The sequence below is a fragment of the Cygnus olor genome, chromosome 8, assembly GCF_009769625.2.
Source record: "Cygnus olor isolate bCygOlo1 chromosome 8, bCygOlo1.pri.v2, whole genome shotgun sequence".
NCBI lineage: Eukaryota > Metazoa > Chordata > Aves > Anseriformes > Anatidae > Cygnus > Cygnus olor.
Window position 1 is genome coordinate 3,446,031 of NC_049176.1, and position 14,824 is coordinate 3,460,854.

Consider the following 14,824-nt stretch of genomic DNA (forward strand, 5'->3'; position numbering starts at 1 on the left):
GGCATCCATCCCCCGCTCCACCCCCCAACTCATCCATAGATTATTAGACATGAGAATATGCACCCTCTTTCATGATTTCGCTAAGAATGCGTTCTTTGATGACAAGTGGGGAGTTCTTATAGTCCTTTCTGACTTCACAAAATTGTGTAGTAGTCCCAGCAATTTAGGAGAAATCCTGAACTTCTCTGTAAGATCAGCAAAATCTTCACGTTCTTCTATTCCTGTTTTAAATTTTTTTTTTTGTTTGTTTGTTTTAACCTTTATCTTAGTTTTATGACAAAAAGTAATCCTTGCAGAATTCTTCAGAGCAAGGACATGAATTTAGCAACTGGACATGATTAACCAAATACATTGAAAATCCATTACAAAAATTAAAATTTAGAAAATGAATCATTCTGAGATGTAATTTACAAACAGGTAAGTTGTTGTGAATCAAGTTTTAAGCTCTCTCAAACTCATGACTCTTACTAAAATATTTTAATAGCTATTAGAGTGTTTCAGTTCAACTTGTCTAAGAAGCTGTTTAAGTGAACGGTCTAAGTTGCATAATCATTAATGGAAACCCATTCCTAAAACATGATCCACTATTTTCCACGTTTCATTTTACACTTAATATTTTAGCACCAGGAAAAATAAAGCAAGCTTTCTCAATTAACTTTCACACATTGGTAGAGTTCAAAGTTGTGGAACTTTCTGTCTCAAAAAAGGTTATGTAATTGAGGACAAGACACAAATGCAAAAGCCCTCGAATAAAATAATTCATCATCAAACAACATGATCAAGTTGTCAACTACAAACTGTTCTTTCATTGAAGATCATGACTAGATTCCTTCAGATCAGAAACTTCCCTACCATGTAGCTCACGAGTGTACAACTCATGCATGTAACTGAATATAGCATCTAGAGGTAAAATGCTCTAATGTTATTTCCCAAATTAATATGCTTCGATTACAGAAGTTAAGCTTCTGTAGTTTAAAAAAAATCAGATTATTAGACAGCTCATAAATAACTTTTTAGAAAAATATTAATTTTATGAATTTATTGGCATTATTATCAATCACTATAGAAGAATATGATTGAACTTCCATTGGAGGAATACACACATATATAGACAATTCTGGGATGAAATGTTAAAGTAATAGATACCTTTGTGCAAACTGTTTTCCAGTGTCACACTAAATTGAGATAAATTAGAAAGTGACTATGCTGCATATAAGTTGTTTATAGTTAACGGATACTTTTTTGCATTGGTAACACTGTATTAGTAACGAATTACTCTTGGTACAGAGTATCTTCTAATAATTGGAATATATTTACAGTATCTACTAGTCTTTGACAGCAGAGTATCATATGCAGATGTAGACCACTTGCATATGCTAGCAATTAAGAGCTATAAGCAGCTTAACACAGGCTAAGCTAGGGTTAAACGTGCATGCAGTTGTGGCACACTAGTTTACCTTATCATACACATAAGCTACCTTCTCTCATGTGTGATGAGCCACTGGATACCTACTACGGAGTATATATACACAGTCACATCATGGTACACATACTATGAGCTTCCTCCCCGCCCCGATATGTTCCAAAGCCACTCCCTGTACTGTAAATGGAGTTAAGTGACAAAGAAAAGGCCTCTCTAGAACTCACACAGCAGAATTTTCAAAGATTGCTTATAGAAGAACCAAATGACAAATCTGTCTACCTCCCTAAGGGAACATCCCTTGAGATGCTATTTTACACAAAAGAGATGTCTCTTAAGGAAGGTTAGAAGTATCCATGCAATAATTAGTACTTACGGCATATGCACCTATTAAAAAAGCTGCATTTGCTCGTTTCCTCTGGTCAAAACTGGTATAGTAAACTATCTTCTTTCTTGACAGACTGAAATACTGTTAAAAAATAAAAATAATTTTTAAAAAACACCGTATTTACTGAGAGAAGAATAAAATTTAAAAACAATTTAAGTAGTCACTTTTGGTAAACTGACAAGTCAAAAAATTCTTATAGAGAGTCTTTTAAAATTAAAGGAGAAAAAAATACTGGTAGCATGAACTATCGTCTTACATTACAGATAAGAGTGCAGGGAAGCATTCGCTGTTCCATAGCAAATATATTGGTTTTGCTGTGCTACTTTATTCTATAAAATGCAGTTGAATCAACACATTCAATATAAGATACTATATTTTTTTCCCTAAATATCCAAACAATAGCTTATGAAAGCTGTTCAAAATCACTGAAATTGTCAGACTCTAGTATGCTAAAGAGATTTAACACACAAAACACATTCTACAGAGAAGACAGTCAATTTCTTTTTTAAAAGAAACACTGAAGTTAAACAACCCTCATCCTCTACACTACCTAAAAATGGGGTTACAGACAACATACTTTGATAGCTTTAATAACGAGAGTTTATAAAAAAATATTGTGCAAGTGAAAAGCCTGAAAAAAAAGGTTAGGTACAGACAAAACTTGTAAGACTTGCAATTCTTTGTTTAGGAAAAGAAGTCTCTGTCAGTATCCTGCAAACAAAATTCCCATTGAAAACAAGACCGAGAAGCACCAGAAAAGAATAATCAGGACAATCTGCAGCAAAGCTATTTAAAGCTGAAGAGAAAATTGTCACTTAAAAATGGCAAGCTAGACAGTTTATTGCAATTTTTAATTTTTTTCTTTATTAATTTTATTACATTACTTTATTAATTTTATTATACTTTGAAACCTTGTCACGCATGCTTTTCCTGATAGTTTTCTATGGTTCTATTACAGTTTGAGGAAGTCATCAACAGATACACCAGATTCTGCTTCTAAATACTTGAAGGGTATTTTTATTTTTAAAAGTTGCACAACATTTTATAAACTGCCTGTATTCCAGTGCTGCTGTTACCCAACTTCAGTATTTTAAATACTATTTGACAGTTTACTTTCTTTTCTTACTTTTGGCACTGATGACATTTGGGGGTTGGAGATAGGGTAACTGCGGCAGGATTATGTTTTATTTAATTAGTGCCACTATATTTCACTTCCATACGTTCATAAACATTGAATATTATCTTAAATCTTGTTGTAAATTCTAGGACTGCTTTCAGTGCAGAAACAAATTTTGCACCCCAAAAAAAACCAATAGCTAAAAAACCAATAGCTGATAAACTCAGGAGAAAAGTGATATATGCATCACAGTGAGCTTTTTACTCCCACCCTTCATGGTGCCTTTAATTAGCAGTTCTAACTGTATGTTCTAAGCTGGTTTGATTACCCCCAACTTCCATAGGTGGATACAGCGTGAGAGCTAATGCCAGTGTGTGCATCTAAATAGGACTATAGGTGCTGAGAGGGATGATTGCTATTGATTGGAAGATATATCTTGAGATCAACAGCAACATCTCTCGGATTATATACAAACATACAGGGTATAAGTAGTTATTTAATTAGTGAAGCTTTCAATTATTATTAAAACTTGTCAAAATTTTAAGATCCCTCCTTTCTTCCCCCTCCTCAATTTTTTAATTTTAGTGTTCTCTAACTGCAGTTCCACCCATGATATGTGGGTGGGATAAGATTACAGTAGTTATGCAACAGTGACAGAACTTCAATTATAACTTGTTGACTACTACTTATTTTAAAGCGAAGTTCTTCGTAACAGTTTACAGCTCACCTGAAATACCACTTGAAACTGCAAAAAGCACTGGCTGCTAGCTAGCAGTTCTATTTAACAATACCATATTTCATGTTTTATTTTACAGAACAGGCTTTTTTTTTTTTTTTTACCATATAGGTATATCAAGTCAGACAATTCTGAAATGCTTTTGTACCAGCAAGATCCAAAGAGTGATAGCCCACCTTAAATGCTCCCAGAACATTTAAATGAAACCAATGTAGCATTTTAACAGCTTCCATTTCAAAAATGAATTTCATAATATTTATGAACCATAAAGATCATATGGAATATTTAATTATTTTTTTAATCCTGACTAAAGCTTTAACACAAAATTGAAAACTGATGCTACTGAATGGCTTACAGCATAGCAAGCAGAGGAGAATTGCATCAGGATAGAATGAACCACTATTGTTTGCACATGGCTTAAAGAAAATCAAAGTTGACAGCAAATGCTTGCTTAAGTGACTTGCTGCTTGAAGTGCAGCATGCATGATTGCTTCTATTAATGTGAAGAAATTCTCAACCCAGTTACACTTTCAGTATCAATACTAAGCTACATAAACTAGCTTAGTATTGTTAAGCATACTAGCTTAGTATTATTAAACAAACATGCTGTTTTTTCAAACACATTTAGTAGGCTAAGTCTAGTCCTTTGGCTAGGTTCAATGAGAAGTGTTAGGACAGCTTTGTTGGTGGTGTCTTTTTTTTCTTTTAATTTAATTTTTTTTTTTAAAGAAACAGCTCCAGAGCTCTACCTGAACATAGAGCTTTAGTTTCCTTAGATACTGCAGAAGGAACCAAAAATGTTTCAACAATGAATTTCTCCATATGAGTTGTCTATAGAATAGCTATAGTTAAAAGATGATACAGTAATACAGTTGCAAAACACCTTTTACTTTTTAAAGATTAAAATACATATACTATGAAGCACTGGATATTTTTCTTTACCAACAAGAAAATTTCTGTAGCATTCACACATCACTAGAACATAAAATGAAACAAAATAGTACTTGTTAAGATACATCCCAGAGGAATAAACTGAAAGACAGTCTTTTGAAATAAAAGGAGAAGTTACAAGAGAAGTGTGGCAGTTTTTTATTTTTTTATTTTTTAAGGTGATGAAAAAACTCATTGGTGCATGATAGGACTCCAGAACACATTTTTTCACTTTAAAATTACTTTAATTTTATAAAAAGATGAATTGTTGCTTCTTGAAGACCTCAAGAGAGATTTACTTGCACAGAAATTGACAACAGGCCTAGAAGGTGCTACTGTGGAAAACTACTAGATTAATACCTATTTAGAATCGCCAAATCACCATGTTACTGTACAGTAATTTAATTAATGGATATAGTTTAATATACTTGCATTGTTCAGCAAGAAATTACTGCAATGTGTTTAATAAAACTGGATAAAATTCCCTAAAAAAGGGAATAAACCAAGGTTTTAAAGCAATCCACAAGAACCATACAGCTTGACAGAGTTCAGTTTATACACATAATATATCCACCATTCCTTTAAAAATTGTGACTGCACAGCTCTTGCTGTGTAGTATGTTTCAAAACCCACACGTTGTTGGTATTCTTCGGGGTGGGCATTCAAAGTGTAATGCATGTTACTTTCCTTGAGATGACGTACAGGCTAAGACACCTAATGAGGAAGAAAAGTAAAGCAAGTGGCCTAGGGACGCCGCCTAACAGAGCACAAGGACAGATCTCAAAAAGCTGGTAATGTAGATCAGGATTATAAAAATTTTACATATACACTAAAATATATGTGCATAACAGTGAATGTAACGCTTGCAAACTGGGCATGAAAAAAATCACATATTAAAAGATGTCTATATAACCTGCCTCATAACCTAAGCTGTCCTGAACGAGACGCTTGCAGTTGCTACAGTTCCATGTATATGACCAGCAGGTTATTTATATTAAAAACAAAAAATGAAACCCAGAACCCTCTGCAATTTCACAACACAGTCTATGAGAAATGTTAACCCCACAGTTCATAACCCTGCCTGAACCTTTCCTGCCTTTGATCTTCCATAATTCATATCATTTTTGTCAGCAACTTTCCCTCTAATTGCCCACTTCTAAATTTATTGAGGTTTTACAAGGTTATGTGCGCACAAAACACAGTTTTTTGAAATAGTTTTATGAAATCGGACATTTAAATTGAAGAAAAAATAAACTTCATGATTGAATTGTAATTTCTTAGTCAAGCATTTTTTCCCAAACAGAATTCAACGAACAAGTAGGAAGATAGCATGTCCAAGCATTTTTTCTTGCTGTTGACTCAGCTAGTCAAGATCATCTCCATAGCAATCAGCGAAACATTACAAACATAACAAAGTCAGTAAGGTTTTCCTGTAAAGCATAACTTTAGTACTTTAACCTTCTCAGCAAAATTGATATTTGAATAAATCCTTCAGTTTTTCTGAACAGAACTATTCACAATTTTTACAGTGAGTCAGCATAAAGTTATGATAGTTTACTTTAAAATGCTGGTCTGCCATATAATACATTTCAAACAGCGATGCCTTTCGCTCCTTACCTGCTTCCCTCCTCTTCCAAAAAGGAGGGGAGGAAGCAGAAAACTGCCTCCTTTGTGCTTAATCCCTCTCCCAAAACAGAAATAGATCCAGCTAAAAGATTTGTGGGGTTTTGTTTGTTTTTTAAATGAGATCTTATCACATTTTTCCTGTTTCTACTCATATAAATTTTAAACTTAAGAAAAACCTTCCAAGTCTTAAATTCCTTTTGTGATACCATGGCCACACAAAAATTATAACATATAGTGCATAATTCTTTTGTGCCACACTTCTTTTAAAAACTTTTCATAAGAAAAGTACACACAGTGTATACCCAACCAGGTACATACCAAATCATAGCAGGAGTCATCTGGGCTTAAGCACTGTGATTGCCTCAGGGTCCCGAGAGTGTTGCAATATAGCAACAGCAACTATCCAACAGCAGAGGTTGGATTTCCAGAGAATTATAAACCACAGTGTCTTAACTTCCTATGATCAGCCACTGCTGGTGTTGGTCCCAGAGCATGGTTACCTTTAACGCAAGTGTATGCAAGCAGCAGGTTGCCAAACAGGTCTCTTTCCCCCAGTGGTTAGTTCAATAGGCACTTCCCATCCAAAAAAACATGATCACAGGCTGCCCACGTGTCACCCTGGTGCCCCATGAGAATTACCATACTTCTGCTGCAACAGTTGCCCACTGCATCAATGCCTTGCCAGCAGGTAAGTCACAGGTCACAAACTTCTGTCTTAAACACACACTAGTTCAGGCCTCATGTGGGAGAAGTCCCTGCAGGGAGGCTTGTGAAGGACAGACATGAGAAAGTGAGAGGTAGAAGAGCAGAAAAGAGTAGAAACTGAGAAACTCAACTAGCAAAGCTGAGCAATAGTCTTTTGTAGCTAGATCTACCGTACAAATCAGTTGCATGCTTAGCCTTAAGATTAGGTCTTTCAAGTCTACTTACCCACTGCAGATAGTATGTAAGTTAGGACAGAGTCTGGCATGTATTTTAACTATCGGAGAAGCAAAGTTTACATTAGCAGGTACTGGCCTATCTCAGACATAGTGCCAATTAGGCAGACTGGAATCTATTCATGCAAGAGTTTCTACACTACTCAGGTGGTATTCCAAGCTTCAGCTGTTTGATTTCAGGTATTACTTTCGAGTGGTTGCACTATCAGGTTACCCTTCTCTATTATACATTAGGAGTTTAAATTAACCTATTTGGAATTAGTCTGTGGTAAGGTAGCAGCAATAAACAGCACCTCTTTTCCAGCTGATCTGCATGAGATTTCTGTTCCGTTCTTGCCAATCTGTACTCTTCACCTTGTACTGTGAGTTTTTGTGGGTTTTTTTCCAAAAAAATATGAAAGTTACATTAAAATAACATTAAGGTTTACTAAGCCAACTCTGCAAATATCAGAGTTACTCATTCAGTTTCAATTTGGCTCCCTTGTATATTTTTTTAATTATAATATATGATCTTTGATATGATTTTAGACAACTACTTTAAAAAGACAGGACAAACACTTTGCAGTCAAAATAAAAGCTACCATGGTATCTGAGGAAGATACCTACATTTTCTATTTCAACTGCAGAACAACTCAAAATTGCCTTAAATCTACAATCCTTCTTTGGAAGGAGGAGAATAAGAGGGCTTCTACGAAGGAATTGACAGCAGTGACACCTCTGCAAATAATACAGAAAAAAAAAACATTTTGTGTGTGTAAAAGACCTTTCTGTAACACTTATTACAAGCAACGTTTTATGGAACTGAAAGTTTTCAAAGTTTTAATTTTTTTGATTGAGTGAGATTTAAATAGTGTGATTTTGGAGTCCGTTTTATTCTTGTTCAAAGGGGTCAGGGATAAAGAGTTGTTTGTTTTAATATTTTTTTGTGAGGGTTGCTTTTGGAGGGAATAGTAGTTGGTTTTTTGTTTGTTTGTTTTTTTGAGTTATTCATACTAACATACCAACTTCATGAGCTGCAAACCCATGAAATATCCATACAACCAGACTGTTTCTTATTATTACTTTGTCATGAAACGAAGATTATGAAAAAAGGTGAACCATTCATCAGTAGCTCACCCACTAAGCAACAATGAGGGCATATTCCTTCTTCCATTCTTCAGAGGGAAAAGAATTCAGAACAAAGAAGAGCCTTAAAGCTTAGTAGCAACTATCTAGATAATGAGAACCTAATAATTGGTTTCAAACTGGATAACAGGTTTTAGCTGAGTTTCAAAGCACAAGAATATAGGAACATTGTTTTTAAACAAAGCTTACCTTTAATTTCTTATTTAGTTTACAGCAATATCTGTATAACATTGCCAAATTTAAAGGTCCAAAATCTGCATAGAAACTGGGAGAAAAGAACAAAAAATGTGTTATTTATACAAAGTGCTAAGCAAATTTCAGCATGCATGCTGTTGATAGTTAAAACTGTTAAAGAGTAACTTTTGGGGAATACCAAGTAAACAATATACATAGGGCACCAGATAAAACCATATGTAGATTCATTTAAGAGGAAAATAGTAACAGTTAATTTGAAAGCATATGTAGCTTCAGTTTAAGGTGCTGTAGTAACTACCTTTTCCATTATATGCGCACACACTAACTCTTGCCATACCCAGTCTGGGTTTGGCTAAGACTACAGAAAAGGAGAGTAGAGGACTTCAGGACGTGCTCTACTCTCCTTTTAGCCATGCTGCTCTCATTCTAGATACACCCTCATCTCAAACAGCTATAGAGCCTGTATCATTAGATACTATGAAGAATAAGCAAAATTTTACTGCTTAGAGGAAATTGTATTTAATAATGTCCAATCTTGGTATCTCTCTGAAATTTAAATCTATTTTTTTTTTTATTCCATCCTCCATTATTCCAGAGACTACATATTATACATACACCCTTTACACAGAATGTGTTTCCTTTTTGACGCCCAGTCCTCTCGTCCGTCCCTAAGCTCTCTCAATTTATTATTTAATTAGCGTTTTCTCATTGTTGTTCTTCCTTTCTTCTAGATTTTCCTCAAACATTCTCATTACCCTTGAAGCAGCAACTGCTGCCCTTTGGATAAGAGATAATAGCAACAGGCCATACAGGAAAATTATTGCAAAATAAAAGTTCCCTGTAGGGATTCACAGTGCTTTTCCTAGCTAACCCTAAGAGCTACACTTTTGAGGCTTAACACTTTATTAACATCCCCCATACGTATCCTCTCAAACAAAAAAAGACCAAGCCCAGTGAAAAAGAGAATTATATTAGCCTGATTGCCATTCAGAAGGAGCAGCCAGCCTGCCACACCAGTGTTATTTCAATAACATCTACTGTACAACATCAAATAATAATATAAGTGCTTGTTAAGATTCAGTTCATCCCCTTCAGTACAATACATTAGGACATAATGCTTAAATACAGAAGCTCATTAGCTGGGTCAAAGACTAAGCTGTCCAACTCAGGACTTTATTTGTAGGTTGCACAGAAGTGAAAATTTCAGTGGCAATAAAGCAGTGACTAACTTTAGATTCCACATGTTTTCTAAGATAAGACTAGCAGATATGGTCAACAGTTACAGGTACTTTTTAAAAAATATTCTGTTAAGTTTTTAATTGAGATGAAATGAAGCGCAACATGTAGTTCCTGTAATACAGCTCTGATCAGCCTAATGATAGATGAACTGTGTATTCAGTTACAACGCGCTGAAAAACTAAAGCCATGCTTTAGGATAATGAATTTTCATTACTAATTATTTGCTAGAAGTACATCAATATGAACTCATATAATCCACTTTTACCTTTCAGCATGATTAAGCTCAAACAGGAACGTAGGAAAAGCACATGAAAATTAATTTACAAATCAATTTATACACAGACAAATTACTGTTTTGATGGAGGCAAGAAAAAGATACATTTATTCAGTCAATCCATGAAGTAACAGGGTATTTTTACAAAATAGACCTATTCAGATTCTCTCATGAGCCAAGCTGGAGTTGTCACGATCTTAAACTGACTATTTCTCCATCATTTACTACTAAGTACACTCTGCTTTTCTTAATACAGTAAAAAAAAATCAGTATTGAACGCCCTGGTATTACCACTGTTTAATACTTTTCAGAATCCAAACACAATCTGGAAGAGCGGGTATTTTTGGTGAGTGGTGCACCACTATTACCCATACACAAAAAAACCCCACTGTCATCTCCCAATTCATTTGCACAGCACCACGTAGGCAGTATAAACAAGCTAGTGACTTCACTGATACAGTGTTGTTGGGGTTGCATGAGGGAGAAGGTTTATTTCCTACACAAATAATTTTAACTTTTTCTACTAACTTTGTTAAACTTGAATAAGCTTGAATGTCTTTAATGGAACTAAGTGAAACAAGTGTTTCACAATTCTTGAAATCAAACAGTCCTGAAAGATAACAAAACTCTGTACTGAAGTCAATGAACTCTGATCCACAAACCCCTTCTTCTATCCTTAAAACTAAATACAATTTCTGATAAATTTTAACAGAAGAGTTTAGTCTTATCCACTCTTATTACTTTTAGTATAAAAGGCCATTTTTTCCTTGAATTCAAGACACTTGATCCTGACTCAGACAGAGGACTTTCTTCTTAATAACAGAATTTTGAGAGAGTGAAATATAAGTGGAGGATGGGAAATTGGGATGGAATAGCGATGAAGAGAAACAGCACACCAACTCATCCTTTAAATTAAGGAATTTTATCTGGTAAAAGTTGAAGATAAAAATACAATAAATCAAATCTGATTAGTTGATAGTCACTGGTAACAATCTATGCAATATTAGTTCATTTGTATTTCTTTTATGGGTAATAGATCTATTGTATCTAGATGTTTCTGTAAGCATTTGAATGCAGTAAGAAATTGGGATATCTCTGAAGCTTAAGCCAGTTAAGACAGAGTCATTTACTACAGAGGTGGGAACCAGAAGTGAGAACAGAAGGCAAGTAGAGTATTAATCTACATTTAATTATATTTTGTTTTAATCAAATACCTCAATGATAGCTTAAATTATTCTTTCCCCTCATCCCATGGAAACTTACTATCCTTACACTTCTCCAACTATGTAACAGTAAAAACCACAAATATACTATATGAATATTTAAACACTTTACTTCATAAATACTAACATAATGCTACTTGGGAGCAGTAGCATAGATTTCTTGTATCTGTATTCTCCTTAGAATCAACTCCTAGAACCACCCCTTCTTATCAGTTCTTACAGCATATAATTTGAGTTACTTGGTTACATAGGAACTGCTATTCACCTGGAAAGGCCAGCCCAAACGAGCTCATTAGTTCACTCTGTCATGCCAATACATTCTTCCAAGGAATTTAATAGTGAAAAAAAATGTAGTCTAGAACTCTTTGGGACCGTAACTTGTTTCTGATTGCAGTTCTATGCAATGCCACATGAAGCTGCCATTAGTTAGGTCAAGCCTCGGGCACCTCTGCTGCATGCTACTTTTTACTAAGTATTTGAATATGGCTGACCCTAGCACAGCAGCAGCGTGATAAACAGCTTTCATATCCTGAAGTATTGGATAGAGCCTGGTAATGGTCAGTGAAGCCAGACAGTCTTTGAAATGAACTGATAACCTCTATATTAACATCACAATCAACCTATTTATGGCCAAGGTATCAAGTTATCTTTCAAAGACAAATTGAACTACTTAAATTGTACCCTATAAACCTGATAGTGAACACAAACTTTTTGCCCCGTAGATGAACGTGCTAGAGCAGTAGTTTTATATTGCCACTCACAAATTCTGTGATACAGCAACAGAAGTATGGAAGAAAGGATAGTAGATTGCTACTAGATGATCTATTTCAGGATTCTTTTCTCCATGCCAGATCAGTGTAAGTTCAGTGTTACTGCTACTGAACATGAGGGTGTGCGCACATTCTGGCATCCAGTAGTAGGCATTTCCAACAGTCTGAATATGGTTCAAACCCTAATTATCATAGTGGAAGAGGACAGATCCACAAAGTCAGTTCTAACAGTGCAATAACGCTCAGAGAGGATGATGTTACTTGCATGGCAGCTTAGTCGGTTTTTGAATTAGTAACTCGAGAACAGGGACACAGTTCAGCAATTGCAATCACTTTTTGGAGCATGCTCACCAGAACTGGAGCACAACTACTTTCTGTAAGAAGCTTGCTTTCCTGGACACAAGCAACTGTGTAAAAGTCTTTTTCTACCAAATAGGAGCACCTCAAATTGGCTGCTATTCAAACCAAAAATTTAACCATAAGGACTTTAAAAACTAGGAGAAATGTCATTTCCTAAATACAGGACTACACTAATTTGTAAGCATGGTACAAAGATCCTGATACTTTTTTAGCTTACTATTAAAATTAAGTAGTGAGACTAAAATAGAATGAGGGATATATACATATCCACTTGCTTTTCTCTCCCCCTTTCCTAGCCTGGATTACTAGAACATTCAGACAACTGCACTGCCAGGTCTTCTTTGCTCCCATTAAGTAGTACAAGAACCAGCCACCAGCAAAGAGGCCAACTGTCTACTACAGATAAAGGCTCCAAGCCCTGAGCTGAACACGCCTGAAGTGCAATAGTTTCTGGATGAAAGCCAAGAGGATTAATCCACATATTCAGTACAACCTAACTCTGCTGGTCAGGAAATCTTACCTATTCTGTTTTTTTTTTTCCCCCCCCATTACTTTTTCCTAAAGTGTGTTCTACTTGAGTGTGTTCCCACTTCTCAAGTGCATGAACGAAGGTGGGATGCCCAATAGCACACGCTGCCTGCTCTAACCCCACCAATTCCAGTAACGGGTAAATTGCTGGCAGCTTTCTTATCTGGGCCAAGGCACAATCCCTAATGCTTAATACTACTTAAGGATTACACGCTTCTGAATGACAAAGGAAGAAACAGTGAATACCTAGAGATGATATAACACCCCACTGCTTGCATCTGAATGTAGGAATAATGCCGAGGGTCTGGATTATGCAAAACACCAGGTACTCAGTCTATTTCCCCTTCATTGTTCCAAATCCTCCTCAAGATACTGGCTCTTCAAAATCCAAGAAGAGATCATAGCACCAAATTACAGATAATTAAATATCTACTCCAGATGCACGTGCTTTTCATACAATGCTCCTTGATGCAGAGAGCATAGTATCAGTGAAGAGTTTCTTCCACAGAGCTTGACCACAGAAGATTCTTCAGATTATGTTAGAAACCTACTCTCTACAGAAAATAAAAGCCTTCTTAACAGAGGCCAAGATTTTTCATCAGTTTTCTATATTAAGCTATACTCTTGTCCAATAGGAAACTGAAGTCTAGAAAAAAAAAGTTATTCTATTCCAGTCCCCGCTTGCTGCCAACAAACAACAAAATATCTTCAATGCTTTTGACAATTTATTTTGTCTTCTCCATGAGAATCACAAAATTACAGAATGGCTGAGGTGGGAAGGGACCTCTAGAAGTCACCTGGTCCAAACCCCTGCTCAAGCAGGGACACCTACAGCAGGTTTTGAAGATCTCCAAGGAGGGAAAATCCACATCTCTGGGCAACCTGTTCCAGTGCTCCATCACCCACACAGTAAAGAAGGGCTTCCTGATGTTCAAATGGAACCTCTTGTGGCCCTGTTGATGTCCACTGCCTCTTATCCCAGCACTGGGCACTGCTGAGAAAAGCCCAGCTCCATCCCTTTTGCACCCTCCTTTCAGGAGTTTATAGACTTTGATAAGATCCCCCCAAACCTCCTCTTCTCCAGGCTGAACAGTCCCAGCTCTCTCAGCCTCTCCTCACAGGAAAGGTGTTCCCATCCCTTGAGCATCTTGGTGAAGAAGTGAAAACATGACTGCATATAAAATTTAATTTGTACTGGAGAGAGCACCCCAGGTGTTAAGGGGCAGCACTTAGCAAGTTTCAAATATAAAGGTATGCCATTAATTCATGTCCTAAGCAAAAGTTGATATTCCCAGATCTTCTGATTTTCTTGTTTGCATTGAATTTAATCCCTCGATTTAAGATGGAAAACAAAAAAGCTACAGTACTATTCTTAATAGCCATTTGTAAGAATTAGACATAAAAAAACTGATGTTAGCATAATGAAGTTTCTCTGTTCTGTATGTAAATTCACATTGATAAAAACTTAGGAAGTTCCTTAAATGTAAGTAGTGTTTTGTGGACTTTAACTTACTAAGTTATATTGGTCATTTGATAGCGAAGTTCAACTCCTCATAGACTTCTGACATAAACAAGGAACTCCCTGTTCTCCGTGTGAAGTGACAGGTCTGTTTGTTCTAACAAGGCTAAGTTTAAGTTTTCTTTTTTCCTTTCAACTGATATAGGCCACAGAAGGCTATAGAAGTTCAGGTTTCCTATGCAAGTACCATTATTGGATAGCCGTAGAAAAGAAGCATTTTACACCAGTCAAATAAGTAAGTTAACCCTTACTCTTACCACAGGAAAGAGAAACTGCTTCTTTGCATAAACATATCCTACAAGTCAAAGTACAAAGATTACTCATTAAATGATGTTTTTAAATGACGTTTTAGCTTTGAGTCTTATTTTATGGCTGCTCAAACCAAAAAATGTACATAAAATTAAGACTGCTGTGAAGTGGGTAAGTAACACACTAA

General features: G+C 35.7%; 1 protein-coding gene across 1 annotated transcript in view; it reads right to left on the bottom strand.

Moving 5' to 3' along the window:
- CDC14A (cell division cycle 14A) overlaps positions 1-14,824 on the bottom strand; it is a 57,943-nt gene that overhangs the window by 38,639 nt on the left and 4,480 nt on the right. The window contains 2 exon segments of the mRNA XM_040566311.1: positions 1,797-1,889; positions 8,470-8,545. Coding sequence (XP_040422245.1) covers positions 1,797-1,889; positions 8,470-8,545 — 169 coding nt within the window.